This window comes from Gorilla gorilla, chromosome 8 (assembly GCF_029281585.2).
Source record: "Gorilla gorilla gorilla isolate KB3781 chromosome 8, NHGRI_mGorGor1-v2.1_pri, whole genome shotgun sequence".
NCBI classification, from domain to species: Eukaryota; Metazoa; Chordata; class Mammalia; order Primates; family Hominidae; genus Gorilla; species Gorilla gorilla.
In genome coordinates, this window is record NC_073232.2 from 8,627,799 (window position 1) to 8,655,290 (window position 27,492).

Below are 27,492 nucleotides of genomic sequence, written 5' to 3' on the forward strand. Positions count from 1 at the left end.
ACAGCATGGTCGACAGGTCCTGGTGCAAAATGTCTTGGGCTGCCTCAGTTTGAATCCTGCTTCTGCCATCGACCAGCCGTGTGATTCTGTAAAAGTATTTTAACCTCTCTGGGCCTTAGTTTCCCCATCTGTAACTTGAGGGCCTACCTCAAATGGGTTCCTGGTGAAGAGTAACAAGACTATATCCGGAGTAGGTTTCAGTTGCCTTTTCCTCCGTCTTTCCACCCTCCCCTCCTACCCTTCCAAATCTTTTTTTTTTTCTTTTTTTCTTTTTTTTTTTTTTGACAAGGTCTCCCTCTGTTGCCCAGGCTGGAGTGCAGTGGCGTGATCTCGGCTCACTGCAATCCCCACTTTCCAGGCTCAAGCGATCCTCCTCCTCCTACCTCAGCCTCCTGAATAGCTGGGGCTACAGGTGTGTGCCACCACGCTAGGCTAATTGTCATTGGGTGTGTGTGTCTGTGTGTGTAGAGGCATGGTTTCTCCATGTTGACCAGGCTGGTCTCGAACTCCAGGCCTCAAGCAATTCTCCCACCTCGACCTCCAAAAGTGCTAGGACTTACAGGCGTGAGCCACCGCCCCCACCCCCTTCAAATCTATTAAAAGGTGAGAGTCTCGCCAAGGCAATGAGATCGCAATATGACGTTTCCATTTACTTTGGATTATATGTCATTATAAATATTAACAAATAAGACTTAAAAAGGACACCTTCGGGTAGGTCAGACCAAAATACAAAACTTGTCTGTGGGACCGCAGTTTGAGGACAGTGTCTGCAGCCGTCACATGGCAGCAAAACGGGGTTAAGCAGTGCACGAGAGTCTGCGTCCACGACAGCCAGAGTCCATGCATCGGGAGGTTCACTCGGCTTGCGAAGGAACAACGGGCAGGGCATGCACGGCCCGGGCTCGGCGGGCGGACGGGCCGGGGCGCAGTTCCCCGCGCTTGCCACTAGAGGTCAGGAGGTGACCGCTTCGGGGCTGGAAGACGGGCCCGTCGGGGATTGGCGCAGGCGGCGGGCGGGGCGGCGGGCGGGGCGGCGGGCGGGGCGGCGGGCGGGGCGGCGGGCGGGGCGGCGGGCGGGGCGGCGGGCGGGGCGGGGCTGGAGGCAGCGCCTGGTTACTGACACCTGGAATGACTTTTTTTTTTTTTTTGGCATCAGATTTCCTGTCTTTGTGGGGATGATGGACCCGAGTAAAGATGCCCATTCGGGGTCAAAGGCAGAGCCGCTTCTGCAGCTTCTCAAAGCGTTTTTTGTTTTTTTTTTTCTGAGACGGAGTCTTGCTCTGTCGCCCAGGCTGGAGTGCCGTGGCGCGATCTTGGCTCACTGCAGCCTTCACCTCCCGGGTTCAAGCGATTCTCGTGCCTCGGCCTCCCTGAGTAGCTGGGACTACAGGCGTGCGCCACCACACCCGGCTAATTTTTGTATTTTTAGTAGAGATGGGGTTTCGCCCTGTTGGCCAGGCGGGTTTCAAACTCCTGACCTCAGGTGATCCGCCAGCCTCGGCCTCCCAAAGTGCTGCAATTACAGGCGTGAGCCATCGTGCCTCAAAACGCTTTAACAGAAAGACAATCTGCACGGGATCTAAAAGGGTGCTGAGATCCTAGGGAAAGAAGGTTTCCAAACTTCCTGGGGAGTTCCTGCCCGAGTGCCTGTGCTGCCCCTGGGCTGGCTGGCCAGCAAGCCCACCTCCCAGCCTGAATGTCCCCATCTTTCGGTCCCAGCCCCATTTGCACAGCCTGGGCAGTAGAGGGCCCTGGACTGGGGGGCTGGAGTTCTGGGTTCTTGTCCCAGCTGTGCCCCTTCAGGCCCCTTTCACCCACTGGGCCTCACATTCCCCATGTGCCTAATAAGGAAGTCATGGTAGGTGGGGGGTACAGCCTCTTCTCGCTCTGCCATTCACTTCTGTGTCTTCAGAGAGGCTGTCAAATCTCCTCTCTGAATGAGACCCCCAAAAAAGCAAAGCTAAGAAGATACCCAGAGCTTAACTAGACACCAGGCCTTTTAGAAAGAGACCACCTCTTACCTTAGGCCCTCAGAGGGTGCCCATTCTGTGTGGAGAAAAGAGGAGCCCTTGCCTCAGCCCCCAGAGGCTAGGGTGGGGTGGCTGAGTTTTGGGGCCAGGTTAGACACCTCTGGGGAAGCCTGAAGTAGCACGGATGGTTTCAAAGCCAGCGGATGAGGTGGCAGGACAGTGACAAGACCCCAGATCTCCATCACGCACCTGAGCTTACTGAGCCTTCACCTGGTGTCTCTGCTGAGTCTCCGACAGACCAAGAGGGAAGGGACTGGGGGTACCGACCCCCAGAGAGAGAAAGTGGCAGTCAGAGGACCTGGGTTTGAGTCCTGGTTCACCCCTTCCTGGCTGTGTGGCCTTGGCAAACTACTCAGACTCTGGGAACCTGTTTCACCTGCAAGATAGGGATGAGAATCAAACCCACCTTGCAGGGATGTGAACATGCGTTCAGACCAGTGCATGCAAAAACCTTCACATAGAAACCCTTCCTAAAGGTGGGGAGACAAGTCTCCATGAGCAGCAGGTGGCCAGGGACTGTGTGGGGGCTGGGGTCCTGTTTTCCCTGCAACCTGGGAAAGGCCTGATGGGCACTTGGTAGGATTCAAATCACAACCCTGGACCTCAGGTGGTGGTGTGCTTTGTGTCTGCAGTTGGAAGGTCCCACCGTCGTGCCTGTGAGTCCCTCTATCGGTGTTGAAGGGGTGGGCAGCAGGCGGGGGAGCCCCAGGCTGGCAGCTAGCAGGACCTCTCTGGTGTGAGGTCAGCACGCCAATTCCCCTGAAGTGTGGTGTCCAGCACTCTGGGCTGGGGGCTGTGGATCCTGGTCCCAGCTGTGTGGGGGCTGGAAGGCCCTGGGCAGGTCACCTGACCTCTCTGGGCCTCTGTTTCCATCACACACTGATGGGCTGAGCACACTGGGACTCTGGCTGTGCAACTCCTTGGCTCTGCATTTGTTCACCCAGCGTTCCTGAGGGGCCCTTGGTAGGCAGAGAAAGTTTGTGGGCTTCAGGCATGGGCCCCAAGATTCAGATACTCTCAAGCCTCCTGGGGAGTCTCACTCAGGGGAGCAGACAGGCCCACCAGCCAGGGTGATTCTTGCTCAGCTCCTGGAGGGTGGACAAGGCCCTGGACTGCCACTGATTACTCCCAAAAGGGACATCTGTGGCGGTAGTGGGACCAAGATGCCACGAGCAAGCACCCGGAGGCCCCCAGTGTGAGCCAGGGAGTGGAGGGGAGGGGAGGGGAGAGTCAGGACGTGTAGGAATGCTTGCTTTTTTTCCAAGCACAAGGGACCCTTTTCTCCACCGCAGCTGACCTGATGCTTATGCCGGGAAGGAGGAGGGGCGGGCTCCGCCCTTGAGGTCCCTCAGGAGTAGAAAGAGATCAGAGTGGGAGACTTGGGTCTGAGGTCTGAACTTCAGCCCACACCAGCTTCTCCATGGTGTTTCGATCACGTCCCCCACCTCCTGCCTCGAGCCTCACACCTTCCTAACAAACCCTCCCCTGGAGAGGAGACCCTGGGTCCACAGCACCCCGGCCCCATTGGCTTTCTCTCTCCAGGCCGTTTTAGACCACTCCCACTGCCTGGACTGCTTTTAGAAGCCCCCACTCACCCTCCATAGGCCTTACGGAAGCACCGCCTCCTCCAGGAAGCCTTCCCTGACCTCCCGGCAGAGTCAACAGAGACCACAGTACTTGCAGACTGGCCAAGCTGGTCTTGGTGTTTCTCACCCCAGTTGGAATGGTTTGTTCCCAGCTTCCTGACTAGATGGGAACTCCCTGAGGGCAGGCCCTGTGTCTCATTCACCCCCAGGGCTTGTGGAATAATTGAGTGAAGCATGTGCCAATTTACCCGTCATCAGGAGCCTCTGGGAACTCTGGCAGACTTTTGGCCGGCAGGCCCGCTTCTTCCATCTGTCCAGCAGCGAAGGAGATGAGGGATGCAGTCAGGCTTTCTTGGGCTGGAGCAGCCAGTCTTCAAGGTCCCATCCTCCACCTGTCTGTCTGCTCACCACCTCCCTCCTCTGTTCCCACTGTCTGCCAAGGCACCCCCACACTCCTGTCCTCTCAACCAGGGCTGGCCTCTAGAAGGGTCTTTGCTCCCAGATGGGCATGTCCCCTTCCCCTGGGCAGGTGCTGAGGTCTCTTTCCACCACCGGCCTCTTGGGCCCCAGAGGGCTGAGAGCCCCCCACCCCAGCTCCTTGCCCTCCCCATCCCAGAGTGGCTGAGCCCTCCACATCCTCTGAGCGGGGACTGCAGTGGCTCTGTGTCCAAGCAGGGGTTCTGGATCTCCCCCAGTGTGGGGGCCACAGGCCTTGGTGGCTGCTGGGGAAGCCCGGGGCCGGCCGTGCTGGGCGCAGGTGGCGGCAGGGGTAGCAGTGGCGGGTGGGCATCAGTCGCTGAGCACGGCCCCTGGGAGCTCGCTGGTGAGTGTGTGCCAGGGCTCGATGCGCTTGTCCTTGTTCTTCAGGCAGTCAAACCAGTGCTTCAGGCGCTCCCCCTTGGCGTGGATGCCCAGAACCACACCACCTGCAGGAGGACAGGAGGGGCAGCTGGGGCACAGGGACCCCCAACTCCCAGGCGTGGGGCCCATGCCCCCTCCCAGGTTCTGTGCTCGAAGGCCAGCCTCTCCCACTGCCCGCTGGGTTCCGAGCATGAACAGGACCTGACCTCCATGCCACACTCTGGCCCCGTCAGGGCCCAGCCATCCTGTCTGTCTTCCACCAGGGCAGGGATAGGGGCAGGGTGCAGAGGCAGCATCAGGGGTCAAGGAATGGGGGCCTGAAGAGGGGAGAAAGGGCCAGGCAGCCCCACTATGCGCAGCCACCAGGCCCACTGGGAATTTGGGGCCTCTAGGGCTCAGAGTCCAGCCCGAGGCACTGCCCATCATTGTCTCTTGTCTGTGCTCCACCACAGAGTGCTGTGTGACCCTCCCAGAACTCCTTCCATCTCTGGGTCTGTCTCTTCCTGGGGCACAAGGGTCAGGCTGGAGAAGGTCTGAGGCCCCTGACCTAGGGGCAGGTGGTCCGTGGTTCCAGCTTTCCCCATGGACCAGGAAAGAGGGGCTGTGGCCTGATCCAGGACAGGCACACAGTGAGACGGTGTTCCCACTATGCCCCCTTACCAATGAAATCATTGGATTTTCCAATGTCGTAATCCCAAACGGTGACCTCCAGGGACTTCTTGGCCAGGTCCCCATGCTTGATCTCATAACAGAACTCCTGCTGGCAAGAAGGGAGTGTTAGGGCTGATGCCACGAGGCCTGGGCCTTGGCCGGGGGCCAGGAGGGGTATGAGGTGTAGGGAAAGAGGAGGGACGGGGGTGATCAGTGCTCAGAGTGGATGAGGGGTGGATGCTCACATGTCTCACCCACTTCCCCCTGAGCTCCACTGGGGTCTTCAGGGCCCCTGTCCCCTCGCCCGCTTGCTCCTTGTCCCTGAGCCTGCTCTCCCCACACCCCGGGAGCCTCCTGACTGCAGAGGCACTGCACGCCCCACAGTCCTTGTCATCCTGGGCCTCTCTGGGGCCTGGCTTTGCTGACCCCTCCCTTCTCTGTGGGACCCTCCCTTCCATCCGGGGTTCCCCTCACTCTCTGGAAGCACCTTCTCGACCTCCCCTGCCTGCCTCTGGATCACTGGTGTGGCGTGGGCTCTACCCAAAGCCCCTCTGCTCTTCTTTCCTTCTTGTTCCTTGGGGGGAATCCGCATTTCCAGCCATACTTGCCGCCTTGGAAGACTTCCTGGGGCCCCAGGGTGTCTCGAGTCCCCTTGCCCCACACAGAGTTTCTCCCCATCTTTCTCACCCCCTCTTTGCCCTGTTGCCTCCATAAGAACCCAGGACTCCCCTCAACACTTCCCTCCCCCCAGCCCTACATCCGACAAGTCCTGCCAAGAGCTTTCCAGGGGTCCCCCAGCTCCCCTGTGTCTGTGGCTTGGTGCGGCCCCTCCCCACCATCTCTGACCACCCTCCCCATCGCGCCATGACCTTTTGAAAACCCAGCCACACCCCCACTGCTGTGGGGCAGAGGAATGGCCTTCATGAAGCTTCACCAGCCCCTCACACCTCATTGAACTCCGGGTTCAGGGTTTTTTTCTTCACCGCTGTCTTATGTTTGGATTTCTTGTCCACATCTGGCCTCAGGTATCTGGAATTACATCCAATGGACAGGCAGAGGATGGGGACATGCTATGGGGTATAGATCAAGCCAGTAGGTATTCAAAGAGCTTTCTGTCCCTGGAGAGAGATTCCTGGGCCCTTCTTTTGTCCTAGTCATTGGATTTTCCCAACGCTATTTTGTGGCAAAGGCGAGATGTTGTTTTCGAGAAGCAAGTGGTCCCTTCATCCATCGCACTTCTGTTCACACACACATTCCTGAAGTTAACCCTGGGGGGCGCCCTCCATCCCCCTAGGAAAGGGGTTTTTCCTCATTTCTGGAAGTCTAATTTTCATAAAGCTCACGTTTCCCACCAGAACAGAGTTTTTAGCAGAGTTGGTCTCTTGTTCAAACTTCTTTTTTTTTTTTTTTTTTCAGATGGCTGACTGCAACCTCCGCCTCCCGGGTTCAAGTGATTCTCCTGCCTCAGCCTCCAGAGTAGCTGGGACTACAGGCATGTGCCGCCATGCACAGGTAATTTTTGTATTTTCAGTAGAGACAGGGTTTCACCATGTTGGCCAGGCTGGTCTCTAGCTCCTGACCTCAGGTGATCCACCTGCCCTGGCCTCCCAAAGTGCTGGGATTACAGGCGTGAGCCACCACCCCCGGCCTCAAGCTTCTTTTATAAAATAGCAGATTTATTGAGATATAATTCACATATCATAAAATCCATCCTTCTGAAGTGTAAAATGCAGTAGCCTTTAGTAGGCTCCCAGAGTTGTACAACCATCACCACTACCTCCATTGGAGCTTTGAGGAAGGACAAGACCTTTTGTGCAGTCACAGGGAGGCCACCTAGATGTTCTTCCCTCCACAGCCACTAAGGCCTTAGACTCTGATGCAGAACAGCTGTCTTCCTCTGAGGCTCAGAGAGGGGGAGTGACTTGCCCAAGGTCACACAGCCCGCAAGCACAAGTGTGGTGCTTGAAAGCCAGGCTCAGACTCCTTTCTCTATGACAGGGAGGTCATATGCAGGCTGGAGAAGGGGACAAGAGGTCCCCAACTTCTTTGCAAAGCTTCTCACCCTGTTCCTGCATAGATAATTGCATGACAATTGCCTTGTCCCTGCTGAATGTGCTCTGGGGTCTCTGGGGTCTCACCCATGACCAACTCCCTGGGCCTGGCACCAGGGAGCTTAACAAACATCTGTCCAGCGAATACCTGCATCCCTAGGAGTTAAGCCACCGCCCAAAGACATGCCCACGTCCAGCTTAACCTGCATCCCTAGAAGTGAAGGCACCGCCCAAAGACACGCCCATGTCCAGCTTATTCTGCCCAGTTCCTCTCCAGAAAGGTTGCATGGTTGACACACAGTGCCTGCGACAAAGCTGAAGGCTATCATTTGAAAACTCGTTGCTGGTTTGACAGGCAGAAAATGATATCTCATAGTTGCTTTACTTTGCATATTTTAAAATTGTGACTTTCATGGCATAAATAATACTGGTTTATTACAGAAGCACTAGAAAATGCATGTGGACAAAAGTTGGGATTAGGAGAGAGAAATGAAGACATATGTCCACACAAAAACCTGTTCATTGCAGCTTTCTACCATCACCAAAAATTGCAAACAACCACACGCCCTTCAACTGGGGAACTCATCAACAACAAACTTGTGGTTTACCCACACAATGGAAGACCACTTAGCAACAAAAAGGACCAAACTCTTGGTACATGCAACTGACAGATGAATCTCAAACGCATTCCTCCATGTGAAAGAAGCCGGACTCACAGGGCAACACACTATCTGACTGTTTCATGGGAAAGTCTGGAAACCGCAACACTATTGAGACAGAAAACAGGTGAGTGGTTGCCTGGGGCCAGGGAACTTTCTGGGGTCATATTCTCTATGTTGATTCTGGTGGTGGAAACAAGACTATACTAGCCTGGGTGATACAGCGAGACCCCATCTCTACCAAAAAATTAAAAATTAGCTGGGCATGGTGGTGCATGCCTGTAGTCCCAGCTATTCACAGTGCTGAGGTGGGAAGATGCTTGAGCCCAGGAGTTCAAGGCTGCAATGAGCTATGATTGCGCCACTGCACTTTGGCCTGGACAACAGAGCAAGACCCTGTCTCTAAAAAAAGAAAAGAAAAGAAAAACTCACTGGATATGAATGATACAGGTTGAGGATCCATTATCTGAAATGCTTGGACCAGATGTTTTGAATTTTGGATTTTTTCATATTTCGTAATCTTTGCAGTATATTTACCAGTTCAGCATCCCTAACTCAAAAATTCAAAAATCTGAAATCCCAAACCTGCCAATGAGCATTCCCTTTGAGCGTCATGTCGGTGCTTGGAATGTTTGGGGTTTTGGATTTACAGATTTGGGACGCTCAACCTGTACCTCAATAAACCTGATTTAAAAAAAGTTTGGGGGGATTCCCCTAAGCCCGCCACCCGGAAACAGCGGATTTCCTTAGTTACTTACTATGCTCCTTGGCCATTTCTCTACGTATTGGTATTGTGTCTGCTGTGAACTGTCCTTGGCCTGTTTGGTGACGGGTGAGGAGCAGGGACAGAAGGGTCCTGCGTGCCCTGCCTTCACAAGCCCCTGGAAGGAAAGTTGTTTTGGGATCTCTGCACCCTCAGCCTGGACAACTTGTGCCCATCTGGTGACCCCTCACTCAGCCACCAGACTTCCACGACAGGCTCCAGCCTCGGCACCTTCAGCCATGGACAGTTCCGCCAGCGTTGCCCTCTGTTCTGCTGTTTTCTCTACCAGAAGTGCCCTTCCCTCCTCATCTGACCACTCTGGGGAGATCCCTCAGCACCCTCCCTGAGCACACCCTACTCTGGCACAAGCCCACCCTGCAAAGCCCCTGAGGCCCACCCTGTGGCGTCTCTCCCTCCCTTGCTGTCAGGACAGTGGTCCTGGCCACCGGGGCACACAGAGCCGCCCTGTGCCGTGTACCTCTGAGCCCTCTGCACAGTGCCTTCTGCTTGCCTGTGGCTTTGAGAAGAAACCCCTTCTGGTTATACATAAGACAGCCAGAGAAGGGAGTTGCCCAGGGTGGCACAGCACGTTGCTGCCAGTTACTGCCATTTTCGCTGGCATGAAATGGAGATAACAACAGGAGCGACAGCACAGGCTGCTGAGCGCGTCACACGCAGCCATCGCGCAGCTCAGGGATATTACGTGTAACTTGACATGTCAGCGATTGTCACAGGCACTGCTACTCCTGGGGTTTTCCATCAAACCCTCAAGAGCTGGGCCTGGGGTCAACTTCCAGCCTGGGGAAACTGGGGCAAGTATCACCAGAGATGAGCTTTATAAAAATAATGGTGCTAGCTGGGCATGGTGGCTTGCACCTGTAATCCCAGCACTTTGGGAGGCCGAGCTAGGAGGATCGTTTGAGTCCAGCAGTTTGAGACCAGCCTGGCCTATACGGCAAAACCCAGTCTCTACAAAAAATACAAAAAACAACTAGCCAGGCATGGTGGTGCACACCTGTAGTCCCAGCTACTCAGGAGGCTGAGGGGGAAGGACTGCTTGAGCCCAGGAGTTTGAGGCTGCTGTGAGCTGTGATCGCATCACTGCATTCCAGCCCGGTGACAGAGTGAGTCACTGTCTCAAAAAAGAAAGGAAGAAATAAAGAAAACAAATAAAAATAATAGTGCAGACAAAAGGCCTTGACCCATCTAGCTTTGGCCCTCAGCATCAACCGCTAGATACGTCCCTCCCTTTCTTCTGGGGCACAGGCCACACTCTCTTCCAGGTCTAGGATGCAGCTGAGGGGTGCCCCTCTTACCATCTAATCTGTGCCCTTATTTCCTCTGCTTTAGTGAGGAAGAGGCCCCTGGTCCATGAAGGGGCCTTTCAGAGATGGGGACCCCTGAGGAGCCCTGAGCAGCAGCCCTCGTGTCTCACCCAGGGTGTCTGAAACAGACGTGGAGGTCTCAGGTGAGGCGTGGCTCAGATATAGGGAGTGGCCCACAGCTCGGCCTGTCTTTGAAAGGCCACGTGACCTGGCCCACGGCTGGCAGGTGGGACCCAGCTGCAGGGGTCCAGCAGCACCCACAACAGCCACCTGTGGCAGGGAGGAGCTTGTGGTACAGTGGACAGGCCCTGCCCAGATGGCCCCCCACCTGCCTGTGGAAGTTGACCAGACCATCTGTCACAGCAGGTAAGACTCTGCTTTCTGAGCAACCCAGCAGGTGACCCTGGAATTCCTGTCCATCTGGCAGGTGGGCATTGAAACTGGTTTAAAAATGTCACACCATAGGCCGGGCACAGTGGCTCACGCCTGTAATCCCAGCCCTTTGGGAGGCCAGGGTGGGTGGGTCACTTGAGGTCAGGAGTTCAAGACCAGCCTGGCCAACATGGTGAAACCCCGTCTACTAAAAATACAAAAATTAGCCTGGCGTGGTGGCGCATGCCTGTAATCCCAGCTACTTGGGAAGCTGAGGGATGAGAACTGCTTGAACCTGGGAGACAGAGGTTGCAGTGAGCTGAGATCACGCCACTGCACTCCAGCCTGGGCAACAGAGTAAGACTCTGTCTCAAAAAAAAAAAAAATCACACCATTTTGGCTTCAGATTGCATATCCTCCTGCAAGGATATATACGCGTGAGATTCAAGTCAATGACAAGTCAGAAGAAAAAACACATATATACGCAAACCAGTATCCTACTGTGTGTGTCGTTTGTTGTGTTTTCGACAGCTGTCCATGTTACAATAATTCCTCTAGTTCAAATTTATTCATTTTTAACTTCATAGTACCACATTCTACACACTGCCCATGTCCCCTCAAGCTTCCCCTGGCTCCTGCAACCACAAATCTAGTCTCTGCCTCTGTGGGTTGACCTATTCTGGACACTTCATAGAAATAGAGTCCTGCAACACGTGGCCGTCTGTGTCTGGCTTCTCTCACTTAGCATCTTGTTTTCAAGGTCCTCCCACCGTGTAGCATGCACCTGCTACACTCCTTCTTAAGGCTAATATTCCACACACCCGCTACACTCCTTCTTAGGGCTGATATTCCACACACCTGCTACACTCCTTCTTAGGGCTGATATTCCACGCACCTGCTACACTCCTTCTTAGGGCTGATAGTCCACACACCTGCTACACTCCTTCTTGGGGCTGATAGTCCACGCACCTGCTACACTCCTTCTTAGGGCTGATATTCCACTGCAGGGACAGACTTCATTTGTGTATCCATTCATCAGTGGATGGACGCTTGGGGTGTTTCCACTTTTGGCTGTTGTGGATAGTGCTGCTATGAACATTCCTGCACAAGTTTTAGGATGGACATGTTTTTCTTATCTCTTGGGTATATAACTAGGAGTGGAATTGCCAGATCAAATGGTGATTCTGTGTTTAACTTTCTGAGGAACTATCAGCTGCTTCCCAAAGTGGCCATCCCATTATTGTCATATTATTTTTATTTGTTTATTATTATTTTGAGACAGTGTCTCGCTCTGTCACCCTGGCTGGAGTGCAGTGGTGTGATCTCGGGTCACTGCAATCTCTGCCTCCCTGCAATCTCCGCCTCCCAGGTTGAAGTGATTTTCCTGCCTCAGCCTCCCAAGTAGCTGGGATTACAGGCGCCCGCCACCACACCCAGCTAATTTTTTTGTTTTTAGTAGAGACGGGTTTCCCCATATTGGCCAAGCTGGTCTCAAACTCCTGACCTCAGGTGATCCGTGCGCCTCGGCCTCCCAAAGTACTGGGATTACAGGCACGAGCCACTGCACTTGGCCTAATTTATTACTATTTTTAACTGTAGAGACAAGGTCTCAGTATGTTGCCAAGGCTGGTCTCAAATTCCTGGGTTCAAGCAATCCTCTCAAGTAGTTAGGACTACAGGGACATGCCACTACACCAGGCTAATTTTTAATTTTTTTGTAGAGATGGAGGTCTCACTATGTTGCCCAGGATGGTCTCAAACTCCTAGCCTCAAGCAATCCTCCTGCCTTGGCCTCCCAAAGTGTTGGGAATGTAAGTGTAACTCACTGCACCTGCCACATACAATTTTTAAAGTGACAGAAATATGATCATGGCCATGGGAATGGTGCCCCTAGAGCTGTGCCACGAGGAGTACTGGCCTCTTCATGGTGCCAAGATGTCCCTGAGGCCTTAGTCACCTGGGTCCTTGGTGTCCCCTAGGTCAGGGCCATCCCTCTGTCATTCCCCCTCCCTGAAGCACCTGCCCCTCCTTTCTGCTGAACTAAATTCCTCCCCAAGTCTCACTTTTCCAGAGTCTCCCTGTGAGCTCACACTCATACCTACCTAGTTTCTGAAGAGCCCCGAGCACTGACGGTAGTCACTGTGGCACCTGTAGCACCCTCTCCAAAGGGTCGCCAGCTCCTGCCTGGCTCTCAGAGCTACACAGCCTCTCCTGACCAGGCTCACAGCTCCACAGCTCTGTGGCCCAGGCCACCTGGCATGGCCCCCTGAGTTAGTGTCTCTCCCCAGGCCCACCATCAGCCCTGTTGGTAGAGCTGGGTGGACTCTTATCCACATCTGTGGCCCCAGTATAGGGCTGGGCAAATGTGGGCAGTTGCAAAGGCCTGGCAGAGTTCCTCTGCATCCTCCCCCAGCCTCCTGGCTACCCCTGGCACTGGCCCCGCCTTCTGTCCCCTCCTCCGACTCATGGCCCCTCCTGGGTCCCTCAGTCACAGAGAGGCCTGGACATAGCATCAGGTGATAACTAATATCTGCATGACCCTGGGAAGCCACTCAGCTTCTCTGTCCCTCAGTTTCCCCATCTGTGAAATGGGCTGGCCATGCTTAACCCCTGGAGTTGCCAAGGTAGCCCATCAGGGAACACGGCGCCCCTGTACCTCAGGCACTCCCTGGGTGCCTGCCACCTGGGACCACAGAGCCGGCACACGGACCCCCGTCCTTGGAGGTGAAGACGTGGCAGGCGCCCCTGTACCTCAGGCACTCCCTGGGTGCCTGCCACCTGAGACCACGGAGCCGGCACACGGACCCCCGTCCTTGGAGGTGAAGACGTGGCAGGCGCCCCTGTACCTCAGGTACTCCCTGGGTGCCTGCCACCTGGGACCACGGAGCTGGCACACGGACCCCCGTCCTTGGAGGTGAAGATGTGGCAGGTGGTCACATGCACGGCACACTCACGTTTTCACGTAGGGGTCCGAGTAGCCATTGGCGTCCATGGCGGCCAGGTGGGCGCGCTGCACGATGCTTACCAGCAGGCCCTGCTTCTGCGAGCTGTACTTGAGGGAGATGAGGATGCGGCCCCGCTCCTCCAGGGACTTGTCTTCGGTCTTGTCCACCTGTTGGACGGGACGGTCACTCAGTCCTCACCTGCTCCCACCCCTCTCTTGGCCGTCCTTGGCCTCCTCTTCCTGAGCCCGCCCATCCAGCTGCTGCAGCCGGGCCTGGTCACGGTCCCTGGTGAGTGGCCTCACTGTGAACTCACAGCCCTTCTGTCATCTCTTCCCTCCCAAGGGCTCTTCCAGGGCTGGATCTCACCCACACCCTCCCTGTTCTTGGCTGCATGTGGCCTACGGTGGCCTTCACAGCCCAGCAAGGGCCAGCCCAGGGGTTGGCAACTGCAGCCCGGGGGCCAGATCAGGCCCGACGCCTGGCTCTGTGTGGGATGTGAGCTAAGCATGGCTCTTACCCTTATTTTAAACAATTTCTTTTTCAAAAAAATAGAGACAGGGGTCTCACTATTTTGCCCAGGCTGATCTCAAACTCCTGGGCTCAAGGGATCTTCCCACCTTGGCCTCCCAAAGTGCTGGGATTACAGACATGAGCCACCATGCCCAGCTGGTTCTTACTTTTTGGAATAGCAGAAAGAAAAATGAAATGAAAAATATTTTGTGACACATGAAAATGACATGAAATTCACACTTCAGCTTCCATTAACACCATGTTGTTGGAACGCAGCCTTGCCAGCTCCGTGATGCTTCTCTATGGCTGCTTTTGCCCTAAGGACAGAGCTGCATGGTGGCCACAGATTGCAAGGCACACAGAGCCTAACATTAGTGCTAAGCGGCCCTTCACGGGTCTGCAGCCCCCGGCCTGGCGCGCTCGGCTTCCGCGGACGGTCTTCCACCAGGTCCTCCTCACAGCCCGCCCTGACTTTCCCTTGGCTTTGAAGCCGGGTCCCACCTCCACACCTTTGTGCACCCTTAATCCACAGCTCCAGCACCCTCCTCTGACCTCCTCAGTGTTCACCGTTGATAAGTTCCTGGTCCTTCTGGGCCTGGGGGGCTTTTCTGACCCTCAGGGTGGGTTGGCCGTCCCCTCTGCGTGCCCACTGCCTCGGGTTTATCCTGTCATGGCCCGGTGTGGCCCCCTGCTTCCTCAGGGGTCTGCCCCAGCCCCTAAGTTCCTTGAAGTTGGAACTCTACCTGTAAATTTTGATTTTGACAGAGTCTGACTCTTGTCACCCAGGCTGGAGTGCAGTGGCACGATCGTGGCTCACTACAACCTCTGCCTCCCGGGTTTAAGCGATTCTCCTGCCTCAGCCTTCTGAGTAGCTGGGACTACACAGTCTAATTTTTGTATTTTTTGGTAGAGACAGGGTTTTGCCATGTCTGCCAGGCTGGTCTCGAATTCCTGACCTCAAGTGATCCACCCACCTCAGCCTCCTAAAGTGCTGGGATTACAGGTATGAGCCACCTCATCCAGATAATATCTGCGTCATCTTTAATACCTCAGGGCTGGGCAAGGGCCTGGCACTAAGGGCCCACTGGAGGCTTGTACTAGTGAAGGCAGGAATGGAGGGACAGATGGTCCCCTGTGCGTTCAACCTCATACAAGCAACTCCAGCCTGGGGGTTCAAAGAAAGGCAGAAAGGTCTGCCCATGACAACGGAGCCTGGTGGATGGAAAAGGGTCACCGTGGCCCCAGTTCCCTGAAGGTGCTTCCTGGAGCCTCTCAGGGTGCTGGATGTGGCTCCCTCAGGAGAACCCCGAAGACAGAGTTCTGGTACATTCCTCACCCTGGAGAAGCTGGGAGCCAGGTAGGGAGCCCATCCAGTGCCTTCCCTGCCTCAGCAGCTGCCAGTGCTTGCCTCTCAAGGCAGATCTCAGCTCCAGGCCTCCCCATCCCCAGCCAGCCTGATGCTTCTCCATTCCTTGCCCTCCCGAGACTACCCGGCTTCTTCCTTCTGGCTGCTGCACACCCCAAACCCTCTCTCCTAGGCCCTCAGCCCACCCAGACATACCCAGCATGAGCCCACCCAGACATACCCAGCTTGAGCCCACCCAGACATACCCAGCTTGAGCCCACCCAGACATACCCGGCATGAGCCCACCCAGACATACCCAGCTTGAGCCCACCCAGACATACACAGCTTGAGCCATGCAGACACGCCCAGCTTGAGCCCTGTGTCCCCCTGGATCCCCTTAGGACTCTAACAGGCTCCTCTCCTAAGCAGCCCCAGCCACCTCCTTTTGCTCACAACCTGCGCCCCAAGCAGCCCCAGCCACCTCCTTTTGCTCACAACCGTGCCCTGCCTAACACCAAAGTGAGTCCCTCTGGCTACATCTAACCCTTTCTGGAGATGAGACTCCTGTGAGGTGAGCAGGGATGTTGAGCAGGGAAGACATACATGCCCCGCCGGCCACCTTCGCCACCTCCCACGCCCAGAGCAGACATGGCTAATCGATCCTAGCATTTGCCCTGGGCTCCAATGCCACCTCAGAATCCTTTTCAACACAGTGCTCAGGCAGCCATTCCTGGTGGATCAGGCCAGGCCTGCGAGATCTCGCTATCTGCCGCTCAGGCAGAGCTTTGTGTGTGAGGGCCTCAATGCCCTGTGCTGCTTGTGTCAGTGTGTGTGGTGTGAAAATTAAACAATATAAACCAGCAGGGGCCAGGCACAGTGGCTCACACCTGTAACCCCAGCACTTTGGGAGGCCAAGGCGGGCAGATCACCTGAGGTTAGCAGTACAGGACCAGCCTGGCCAACATGGTGAGACCCCGTCTCTACTAAAAATACAAAAATTAGCCGGGTGTGGTGGCGGGCCCCTGTAATCCCAGCTATTGGGAGGCTGAGGCAGAAGAATCACTTGAACCCGGGAGGCGGAGGTTGAAGTAAGCCAACATTGCACCACTGCACTCCAGCCTGGGCGACATAGACTCCATCTCATTAAAAAAAAAAAAAAAAAAAACCAACCAGCAGGCATATTTTTAGCTCTTTTTTCAGGGGTGGGACATTGTACTTCGGGTTGTTTCATATGAAGACCACTGGGTCTTGCTCAGTATTGCCTTAAAACAGATAATGTTCGCAGACTGTAAATTCTAAAACCTACCGCCAGAGGCCTGGCACAGGGGCTCATGCCTGTAATCCCAGCACTTTGGGAGGCCGAGGCAGGAGGATCACTGGAGGTCAGGAGTTTGAGACTTGCCTGGCCAACATGGCGAACCCCCGTCTCTACTAAAAATACCAAAATTAGCCAGGCGTGGTGGCGCACACCTGTAATCCCAGCACTTTGGGAGGCTGAGGCAGGTGGGTCATTCAAGGTCAGGAGTTTGAGACACCTGGGCAATATGGTGAAACCCCATCTCTACCAAATATACAAAAATTAACCAGGCGTGGCGGCACACGCCCGTAGTCCCAGCTACTCGGGAGGCTGAGGCATGAGAATTGCTTGAACTCAGGAGGTAGAAGTTGCAGTGAGCAGAGATTTTGCCACTGAACTCTAGCCTGGATGACAGAGCAAGACTCAGTCTCAAAAAAATAATAATAATAAAAGTACCACCAGAATGTGGCTGTACTGCCAGGGGTGCATCCCCAGCTGCACTCCTGCGGTCACTGTGAGTCCCCGAATGGCACCAATGAGCCGGTAGCGCATCCAGCAACGCCCTGATCATGGCCATGCACAGGGACGCACATGCTTTCACGAACGCACACCACACATGTGGACACACACACTGTCGCACACAGACACGTACTGACATATGCTCTTACACACAATTCACACACGAGCACACACACACACACGCTGACACCCCACGTACATACCCACGTGGTTGTTTGTTTATGCCAGTGATGAAAACTCAGGAACACTAAGGCAGGGCTGGTGTTGCTTTTTTTTTTTTTTTTGAGACAGAGTCTTGCTCTTGCTCTTGTCACCCAGGCTGGAGTGCAGTGGTGCAATCTCGGCTCACTGCAACCTCTGCCTCTCAGGTTCAAGCGATTCTCCTGCCTCAGCCTCCTGAGTAGCTGGGATTACAGGCATGCACCCCCACACCCGGCTAATTTTTTTATTTTTAGCAGAGACGGGGTTTCGCCATGTTGGCCAGGCTCTCTCGAACTCTTGACCTCATGACCCACCTGCCTTGGCCTCCTAAGATGTTGCCTTTCTTAAGTGACATAGACCATGTGGAAAAACCGGGTTACCTGTGGTTAGTGACTAATAATAAAACAGGAAAAGTTATATTCATCACACAAATGTTTGAGGGGGAGAGAATGTGACAAGGAATAAAATTGGATCAAATTCTGCAAAAGTAACTGGGATTCTAGGAAGAAGCCGTGGCCTCAGGCTGACTCACCCCCGGGGCTTGACTTGGGCTAAGCTCGAGGTGAGTCCACGTCCCCGGGCCCCACTGGGGCTGGGTACACTGGGGACAGCCACCGGGCTCTGTCCTCCCAAACTTGCCCCTTGCCCAGTCCTCTTAGGGGGACAACGTGCCATCGAGGGGACCGTGCCTCCGCCTGTGTCCTGAACACTGGGAGGCTGAGACCCCAGGATTTCTCTTGACCCCAGTGGCACGGGGGACTCCTGGCTTCACCAGCCCTATGAACCAGGTGAAGGTGAGGCCATAGACAAGGGAGGATAGGGGAGGGAAGAGGGACATAGAGACCAAGACTCAGAGGGCGTAGCTGCTGGAGCAGGCCGGGGGCAAATCTGTTCTGACATAACATTGAGACAAATGCCATTTCTAGGAAAGGATACTCTGCTGTCTCCTCTGCGTATCTCACAGGCACTCAGGTCTAACATGTTCCAAGCGTGCTCCTTGCACGTCCTGTCCACCCATGGTCCCTGCTGAGTCCTCTGAGCGCAGCAAACAGCCCCTCAGGCTTCAGCGGCTCAGGCCCCAAACCTTGGATCTGCCCTTCCCTCACCCAAGGACGTCCTATCTGCTGCCTGCACATCCGGTTCAGAATCAAGCCCTCCTACCGCTGCCAAGGTCAGGCCAGGGTTGTGCCCATCTCTCCCCATCTCCCCAGGCCTCCTGCCCTCTCCTCCCTCTTCTTCAAGCCATCCTGAGCCCAGGCCAGCGAGCCTGGTAAAATGTCATCCCCCGTGATCCCTCAGCTTAGCACCCTCCCGTGGCCACTCAGAGTGAAAGCCAGGGTCCTTCCTCACCTCCACCCCTTTGACTCTCCATGCTCACCTCCCTGGTCTCCCCTCCCCTCTCACTCTGCCCCTCATGAGTCCCATCACAGGCAGGAAGTTCTGCCTTCCCAGCACCTGCCACCGAGCCAGGTACACAGCAGGTGCTCAATCAATCCTCTCACCGGCAGCGGCTTCTCCAGGCAGATGCTGAAGGTCTTGGTGTGGTTGGGTTTCAGCTTCTTCAGGGGCACACGTGTCTCCCCGATGAACTCATTGTGCCGGAATTTGTCCTCGTCACACACAGAGATCCTAGCGGGGGCGGTGGTGAGGGGCACAGCCAGTGCCTCAGACGCACTGGGCATGGTGGAGATGTGCGCAGGTAGGGCCAGCCCTGGCTTCTCCTGCCCCAAGCCCTGCCCTGGTCTGGGGTGGGAGACGCACAAGATGCCTGGGCCCTGACAGGGGCAGAGTGTGGCACGATATCAGGCACTGTCCTCATGGACAAGTGTCCTCAGGTTGGAAGAGGGGACAGGAGAAGGCAGAACCAGTGCCAGGAGTAGCCAGGAGGCTGGGAGAGCCGGTTCTCTGGAGGGAACCACCTCCAGCACCCTGAGAGGCCCCAGGAAGCACCTTCAGGGGACTGGGACCAGGGTGACCCTTTTCCACCCACCAGGCTCCATTGGCATGGGCAGACCTTTCTGCCTTTCTTCAAGCCCCCAGGCTGGAGTTGCTGGCATGAGGTTGAACCCACAGGGGACCATCTGACCCTCCAGTCCTGCCTTCATTAGGAAAAGCCAGGTGGGAGTGGGGGTTGGGGAGGGAGCAGGCGGCCTGGGGCCCTCACCCACCGCAGGGTCTTGCGGATCATGTCTTCATCTGTGATCCCGTAGTAAGTGAGGGTCTCGTTCCATGTGGGGTTCAGAGTGTTACGGAGAGTTTTTATTCTGAGCTTATTTGCCTGGAGAAGAGAAAAATGATCTTATTAGCATCAAAGTGTGTGTCAAACAGAAAAATGGCCCCCAGAGATGGCCACGTGCTCATCTTGGAGCCTGTGAGTGTGTTATCAACATGGCCAAGTGGACTGAGGCTGCAGGTGGACTTAGGGTTGGTAATGAGCTGACATTAGAATAGGGAGATTATCCTAGATTGTTGGGTGGCCCAATGTGGTCACAGGGTTCTTAAAAGCAGAAGAATGGACAGAGAAGACAGTCAGGGATGTCACCAAGGAAGGGGGCCAGAGAGATGCAATGGGGCCCGCTGTGAAGGTGGAGGAAGGGGCCACAAGCCCAGGAGGGCCGATGGCCTCTAGAAGCTGGAAAGAGCTAGGAAACTGTGGGCTCCCCGGGCTCCAGAAGGAATGCAGCCTTGCCGACACCTTGATTTTAGCCCAGAGAGAGACCACTGTTGGACTTCTAACCTGCAGAGCAGTCCGAGAGTAAACGCGCTGCTTTAAGCCACGAAGTTTGTGGTCATTTGTTGGCAGCAGCCATAGGAGGCTCATCCAAGGAGGACCCCACCTCCAGCCCGATGCCACGGGGTAGGTTCTGCAGGAGGCCTGTGTGGAACTGGAGTCTCCTTCCCAGGGCATTCCCTGCCTTTGTGGACCGTCCCCTCTGCCTGGAACCCATCCCGTCCTTGGGTCTGCCTCGGGGGTGGCCTCTCCGAGCTGGAATATTGCTGCCACTCCCTCCTCCTGTGCCAGCGGCTCTGAGCTCCTTGTCTGAATCGGTCTGATGCCTGCCACACCCGGCCCAGGCTGGGTGGTCAGACAGCCTGGGCTTCCAATTCCAGCTCTGTGGCAGCATCAGGTTCCCCACTGTGGAAAGAGCACAGGAATCCCTCTCTCCCATTGCTTTCAGGAGCTGTTTGTAAGGAGACTGCTCTTTATAAAACACTAGGGAAAGTCCTGGGGACTTCCTACAACTCGGCAGCCATGCACTGCCGGCTCCAGTCCCACAAATGAAGGGTCACTGAGCACACTTCCCTGGTCATACTCGCCCTTGGCCCTCACATCCCTGAGCCCTTCTTGCAGCATAAGGGCATCAAGACCCGGTGTGGGGAGCCCATTTCTTCCCCAGGAGTAGGTGGTGGGGCACTGCCATTTCTCCTACAGCCCTGCCTTCCCTAGAGAAGGGGGAAAGGCCCCTTCTGGGGTGGTCCTCCTGGGTTGCTGTGGGCCCCAGGCCTACCCATTTAGGCCCCCACGTAAACTCAGACTCTGCCCCATGAAATTAAAAATAAAACAGCACTGAAGTGTAGGATGCACAGAAGGAAGTCTAATTAAGTTCTGACTTTCCATGGCCCAAGGTCACCTTGATGCTTTTATTTAACAGCAATTTTTCTCTCTCCTGTCTGAGATGCACCTGTTGTGCTGGTGCCCTGAGCACATGTGTGGTCGGACGCTTGGGTCATCCGGCGTAGGAATGAGGGGCAGATTCTGCCCACTTCATCCCCCTTACGGAGAGTCAGGGCATCCTGTGGTCAAACACATGGGGCAGATTCTGCCCACTTCATCCCCCTTACGGAGAGTCAGGGAACAGCCCATCAACACGTTAGATGCTCTGAGAAGTCCTGTGGTACAGAAACCTGTTTAACAATGTTTCCCCATGTTATTTAACCACGGAGTCCTTTGTTTGCACCTAATAGTAACTTCCAGCTGAGAATGCTTCTTATAAAATGTTGGCCTGGAAATTCTCCTGGGGTTTCCCCAGATCAGCAGGTAGGTAACGCTGACTCGTGAGGTCCCCAGGAGGCAACAGGGTGTGGGGCAGACTGGGTGCTCTGTGTGCAGTTGAATGGTTGAGGTCCCATCAGCTTGCTTGGACTCTGAGGGGAGTGGCAGCTGTGGGCCTCCCTGGGTGCCCGCAGCCCAGTCCAGGCCCCAAAGCGAAAGGACCAGAGTGCATTGCCTGAGGTGGTGGGCGGGTGCAGCTGGTGGGCAGGCCTGGGTGGAACCCCTCACCTTACTGGCTCCTGGCAGCAGGTGCAGCTTGACGTAGGGGTCTGCCAGCCCATTGTGGTCCATTGGCTTCAGGCCCTGGGCAGAGAACAGCAAACGGTGTGAACTGGAAATCGGGGAGATGGAACTGACAGGGCCTGCAGATGCCCTTGTCCCCTGGGTCTCCTGGCTGGGTCCATTCATGGCCCGTTTCACAGAAGCCCCCGGGCCCCACACCTCCAGATGGAGGGAGTGAGGATGGCTCAATGCTGATGCAATCTCCCCTCCCCAAAACATCCTGGCCCAGGGCAGCTGTCATGGGGCCTCTGTCAGGACAGACTTTCTCTTCTCCTCATCCTGGAAGCCAGGTGGCTCCCCCTTCTCTGAGCCTCCCTCTCCACCCCGCTTTGTTCAGGCCCTGCCATCATCCTGACTCCCGTCCCCCATCTACCAAGCATGGCCTCCTGAGTGGCCACGCCCCTCACTGACCCTAAATCCACGTAACCCCGGGACACAGTCCGAGACTAGGCCCCATTTCTGGCCATATTTGCCACAACTCCCAGTCAGTCCACAGAGATCACACAAGCAGACTGGCCACAGAGGGTCCCTCCACAAGATGGCACCCCTCTCTCACTTTGGTTCTTTTAGAAAACCCAGCCACGTGTGCACAGCCAGAGGCACACAGAAGCATGGACAGAGAGGGGCTTTGCTGACCTCAGCAGGCTCTTGTCTCTGAAAATTGCATTTGTTTCCTTCTGGGATGGTGCACAGGGATGCAGGGAGGCAGCTGTGGCATCTGTGGGGGTGCAGCCGGCAACCCCAGGATAGTATTCAAAGGGCTTCTACCCAGCCAGGCCGGGGAGGCAGCTCGGCGGCTCACACCAGGCCCATCTCCAAGGGAAGGCTGGGGCTCCCTCCCAGGCCCACCCCACCTCGGTTTGACGGAGCTCTGGGGGATGCGGCAGGGGCTTCCAACCACCTACTTCCCTGCCACTGGCAAAGGGCAGAGGTTTGGGGGCCTGGCTGGCTTGGGCTCCAGGCTCAGCTCCTGTTCACCAGCTGGGAAGTGGATGAGTTACTTTGCACGCTAAGCCTCAGCTTTATCATCTGTTAAAGGGGTTGGCCGGGCACGGTGGCTCACGCCTGTAATCCCAGCGCTTGAGCCCAGGAGTTCAAGACCAGCCTGGGCAACACAGTAAGACCCTGTCTCTTCAAAAAACTAAAAAATTAGCTGGGTGGGGTGGCACGTGCCTGTGGTTCCAGCAACTAGAGAAGCTGAGGTGGGAGGATCGCTTGAACCTGGGACACGGAGGCTGCAGCGAACCGTGATCGCACCACTGCACTCCAGCCTGGGTGACAGAGTGAGACCCTGTCTCAAGTTAAAAAAAAAAAAAAAGGGCAGGGGTGTAATAATCCCACCTTCCTAGGGCTGGAGTGAGAGGGAGGGAGACCGTGTGGACACAGGGCCTGGCAGGCAGGGTTTGCTCCCTTCCCTGCACGCCAGGCCCCCGTGAGACGCCGGAGAAGTGGTTGAGGTCTGCTGGGTGCATCTGAGCTGTGCCCTGCACTGTGGGGCTCCCTCTGGGACAGGGCCTGGCTCAGTGGCCCAACACGTGCTCAAGGTGACAAGGCTGCTCTTCCAAACCCAACTCCCTCACCCTGCCTTGCACCTCTCCCACCAAGTGCCTGAAGCGCAGAGTTCTGGGAATCTGGTGGCCCGGCCTGACCAGGCGGTGCCTGACTGCTGTGTCTTATTCTTACAGTCCTTATACATTTGTTTGTTGTAGCTTAAAATGTTTCCATTTGGGCCACGTTTCCCGACACGTTTCACTTACAAACCTCTGGGCCACCACATGTTCTGGCGTATGTCTTTCCAGTGGCTCTCGTGGTCCCACCTCCGTGCCCCGAGACACCCGTGGGAGCTAGGTTGGGTCGAGGGGCGCTGTCATGCTGGGACAGGAGTGATGCCTGCTCTGTCCTTCAGACCCCAGGACTGTGACGAGGCCCCTGCTGCTGCTCTCTACTCCTCCACCCGGCAGTTCCCTGAGCACCCTGGGCAGCCACACATTTCGCCAAAAGCAAAAGGACCAGCAGGCACTGCCTGAGGCCCTGTCACTGTGCTGCCACCAACTTCTGTGCCCAAACAGGCAGCTTCCCTGGCCCTGACCCGGGGTTCCGCCAGTGCCTCCACCTTCTGTGGGGCTGGCATCCCACGAAGCCTGACCTCTGTCCACGGAAGGGGAAGGTGGGGAGGCTGTTTCCAGGGCAGGGAGCTGCTAGTGGGGCCCTTGGGCACATGCTCCCCAGCTTGGGAGTTGGCAAGAGACATAAACTGATCCCATGGTTTAGGGGTGGGCCTCACGGGAGGTGACGTGGTTTGGCGGAGTCCCCACCCAAATCTCATCAGGAGTTGTACTCCCATAATTCCTACAGGTTGTGGGAAGGACCCAGTGGGAGATAACCGAGTCACAAGGGGAGGTTTCTCCCAGACTGCTCTTGACGTAGTGAATACGTCTCACGAGATCTCATGGTCTGACACTGTCCTTGAGGTAGTGAATACATCTCACGAGATCTGATGGCCTGATAAGGGGAAACCCGTTTTCCTTGGCTCTCATTCTCTCTCTTGCCACCAAACATGTGAGAAGTGCCTTTCACTTTCAGCCATAACTGTGAGGTCTTCTCAGCCATGTGTAATGGCAAGTCCAATAAACCTCTTTCCTTTATAAATTACACAGTCTCAGGTATGTCTTTATCAGCAGCATGAAAATGGACTAATACAGGGGGGATGGGCAGAAGCGGCCCCGGGGGAGGCCCTGGCTGGTACTGGCACTGAGGGAACAGATGAGGGGTCTGGCTTTGAGAGGAGAGCCTCTCCCCAAAAACCTAGCCCTGCCCCGCCCTGGGCCTCTCAGAGGCTGTTGCTGGTGAAGTGTTCAGAAGAGGAGCTTTCTAGTCTGAAGTATCATTCAGCCTGAAAAGGAAGTTTTGACACGTGCTGCAATGGGGATGAAGCCTGAAGACATTCTGCGGAGTGAAAGAAGGCAGACTCAAAAGGACAGATCCCGGGGACTGCAGACTCAAAAGGACAGATACCGGGAGACTGCACTTACATGAGGTCCCTAGAATAGTCAAATCCATAGAGAAGGAAGCCAAATGGCAGCCTCCCCAGGGGCCAGGGGAGGAGGAAGGGGGAGCTGTTGTTTAATGGGCCCAGTTTAGTTTTGCAAGCTGAAGAGGGCTCTGGAGATGGGTTTCACAGCAGTGTGAAGGTAGAAGGTACTTAGCACAACTGAACTGTACGCTAAAAATGGTTGAGCGCTGAGGGAAGAAGTAAAAAAAAGTGGTTGAGGTGGGAAATGTATATCTGTGTATTTTACCACAATAAAAATAAAAAGTCTCCCAGAACTGGTAGTGCCAGGGGCCGCGTGTTAACTCATTTAATGCTCACAACAGGCATGTAGGGCAGGGACAACCAACCCTATTTACAGATGGGCAAACTGAGACTGACCCTTCTAAGGGGGGACAAGCAAGGGTGCACCCCAGGGTGTCCAGCCCCCACCCTGGCCCTCCAGAGGCCAGCCCTGCTTCAGCTCACCCACCCTGGGCCCCTCCCCACACCCCAGCCCAGAGCCCCAGCTCTTCCCCAGCCTGCACCATCCCTTCCCTACAGAACTGGATTTACACAGAGAAGGAACTGGGCCTCCCACCCCCACTTCTGATACCTGAGGGATACAGCCCAAAGTGGACACACAATTACATGTGTGCACGCACGGTACCACACATGTACACACAGAGACACACATACAGCCATGTATGCGCATACACACAAACGCACCTGGAGCTGGGAAGGGAAGGCCCTGGTGTCTGGCATGGAGAGAGGAAGGGGTGGGCTTTGGCCAGAGTGGCCTGGCAGCTGGCACCTCTCCAGTCCCTAGGCCTGGACCACCTCTACAAAGTTGGACAGAGGGAAAGGAGGAAGGGTCTAGCTTGGTCTCTACCTTGGCACAGCTGGGGTTAGACAAATGCTCAGTTCTGCTCCTAGGGGTGGGCTGGAGCCCCCGCCAGGCAGGGCTGGACATGCCCTGAGTCATAGCATGGGTGGTTCTAGAGGAGAGGGCAGGGGTGGGATGGAGCGTGCAGGCCTCTCAGTGCCCTACCAGGGCCCTGAGGCTGGCGTGGATGGCACTCACACCTACCCATGGCAGTCCACATGTGGCCCAGGCTGGGCTGGGGGACAGCCTGGGGTGGCACGCAGTAGCCTGTCCTGCTGGGTGGCCATGGTGCCAAGGACAGCCCTCGCTGCCAGGCTGGGAGGAGGGGCAGGGGGCCTGCAGGTTGGGAGGCTGGGTGGGGCTGGGCCCAGGCAGCTCTGTGGGAAGCCGCTGGATCTGAGCTGGGCTGGCTCAGGCCCTTCCATGGCACTACTAGGGAGACTCTACTGGCCATGCAGGCCCTTACCTTGCGAGAGAACATCAATTTTGGCACCTTCCTCCCACAGGGAGCGATGGGGTGAGGGGAAGGGAACAGGACAGTTGAGAACATGGAGCTGACACATGCTTGAGCGGCAGAGCCAGAGGGGAGCACCAGGGGCCAAGCCAGGCTGCAGAGGGCAGCACCAGGGGCCGGGCCAGGCTGCAAAGGGCAGCACCAGGGGCCGGGCGAGGCTGCAGAGGGCAGCACCAGGGGCCGGGCCAGGCTGCAGAGGGCAGCACCAGGGGCCGGGCCAGGCTGCAGAGGGGAGCACCAGGGGCCGGGCCAGGCTGCAGAGGGCAGCACCAGGGGCCGGGCCAGGCTGCAGAGGGCAGCACCAGGGGCCGGGCCAGGCTGCAGAGGGGTCCACAGGCACCCACAACCCCAGCCCACGTAGTGAGGCTCAGAGGGCCTCTGGGCTCAGGCCCTGGACACCCTGCCTGGAGTGGCATCGGCCTCCTACAGTGGCTCGGCTTCCAGGGTGCAAAGTGGGGTCCCCACTCCTCAGGGCGTCTGGGAGGCCTGGAGGCACCAGCACCCAACCCGCCCTCCCTTGGCCTGCAGGACAGACATCACCCTGCCCCTCTCTTTCCCTCTCAGCAGCCCCTCCCCAGGCTCGAGGGTCCTCGGTCCAGGCCTTCATCTTCCCATTCTCATCTGTTTCTTTGCTCCCCGCAATGCCTGACTGTCCAAGGCCTTTCTTGGGGATGGGTATTCAAGAAGGTTTAAAGAAGAATTCCTTCCTGGCCCCACACCCCACACAGCGCAGACATCCAAAAGCCTGGACAGGAACCTGGGGAGTGGTGTGGTCTGGCCTCCCTGACCTAGGCCCTCTCGAGGACCCCGGGCCAGGGAATTTGGGGGCAGGCTGGCGGGGCCTACCTTGGCCTTGGTGATGGTGCAGTGGAGGGCGTTGTTCTCCTGGTCATACAGCAGGCTGAAGTCCAGCGTGCCCAGGGCGGCTGCGGACAGAGGAGGGCACAGGTCCCACCCTGGCCCCATCTTGGAGAGGCTTCGCCTGCCCCTGTGAGACCAGATGAGCCTGGCCTGGGCAGGCGCCACCGTTCCATGGCGGCTGCCACCAACCAAGCACCTGCTCTATGCCAGCCCCTCACCCATCCTCCCAGTCCCACCCAACCCTGGGAAGTCACAATAATCTCCCCACTTTCCAGAGGAGGAGCTGAGACCCAGAGAAGTCAGGTGGGTCACTCCAGTTCCCTGTCTGGCCCAGTGCGTGGCCCACCTGAGCTGGGCACCCAGCCAAAGGAGTTCCTGCCCTCCTGGTGCAACTGCCAGTCTGGGCCCCGTGCCTCAGTTTCCCTCACCTGTGAAATGTCACAAGGATCACACAAGGCGGAGGAGATGAGGCTTTGAGAGGGACAGGCCCTGGCCAGGAAGATCAGCTGATTTGCTCAACAGTCCCCCAGCCAACACACAGGACTGCAGCTCCTCTGTCTCTCTGGCCCGTTGGGAACCCTGAGCAGGCTGTGAGGAGCCAGCTGAGTCCTCATACTGCTGCCCCCAAGTCTCTCAATGGCAATGGTAACTCCCAAAAGCCAGGGGGAGGGTGCAGCCATAATTGGGTGCAGCTGCCTCCCTCCCCGGGGGCAATCACTCATAGCAGCTGTGGCTTTCCATGCAGAAGCGGC

At 56.2% G+C, this 27,492-nt stretch overlaps 1 protein-coding gene across 2 annotated transcripts; it reads right to left on the reverse strand.

Annotated features, from left to right (window-relative positions):
- Nucleotides 1-624: 624 nt before the first annotated feature.
- Nucleotides 625-27,159, reverse strand: LOC129532712 (double C2-like domain-containing protein beta). 2 transcript variants are annotated; one of them, XM_063709799.1, is made up of 8 exons: nucleotides 26,726-27,159; nucleotides 21,398-21,472; nucleotides 19,284-19,393; nucleotides 18,618-18,744; nucleotides 13,253-13,410; nucleotides 6,076-6,157; nucleotides 5,138-5,234; nucleotides 625-4,542 (listed from the first exon to the last, which is right to left on the reverse strand). In XM_063709799.1, the coding sequence occupies exons 1-8, from the start codon at nucleotides 26,843-26,845 to the stop codon at nucleotides 4,406-4,408; spliced, it is 906 nt and encodes a 301-aa protein (XP_063565869.1). In that variant the 5' UTR covers nucleotides 26,846-27,159; the 3' UTR covers nucleotides 625-4,405. The 2 variants fall into 2 exon arrangements, with proteins under 2 accessions (XP_063565869.1, XP_063565868.1); XM_063709798.1 differs by lacking the exon at nucleotides 26,726-27,159 and having other exon boundaries at nucleotides 21,398-22,731.
- Between the last annotated feature and the right edge of the window lie 333 nt (nucleotides 27,160-27,492).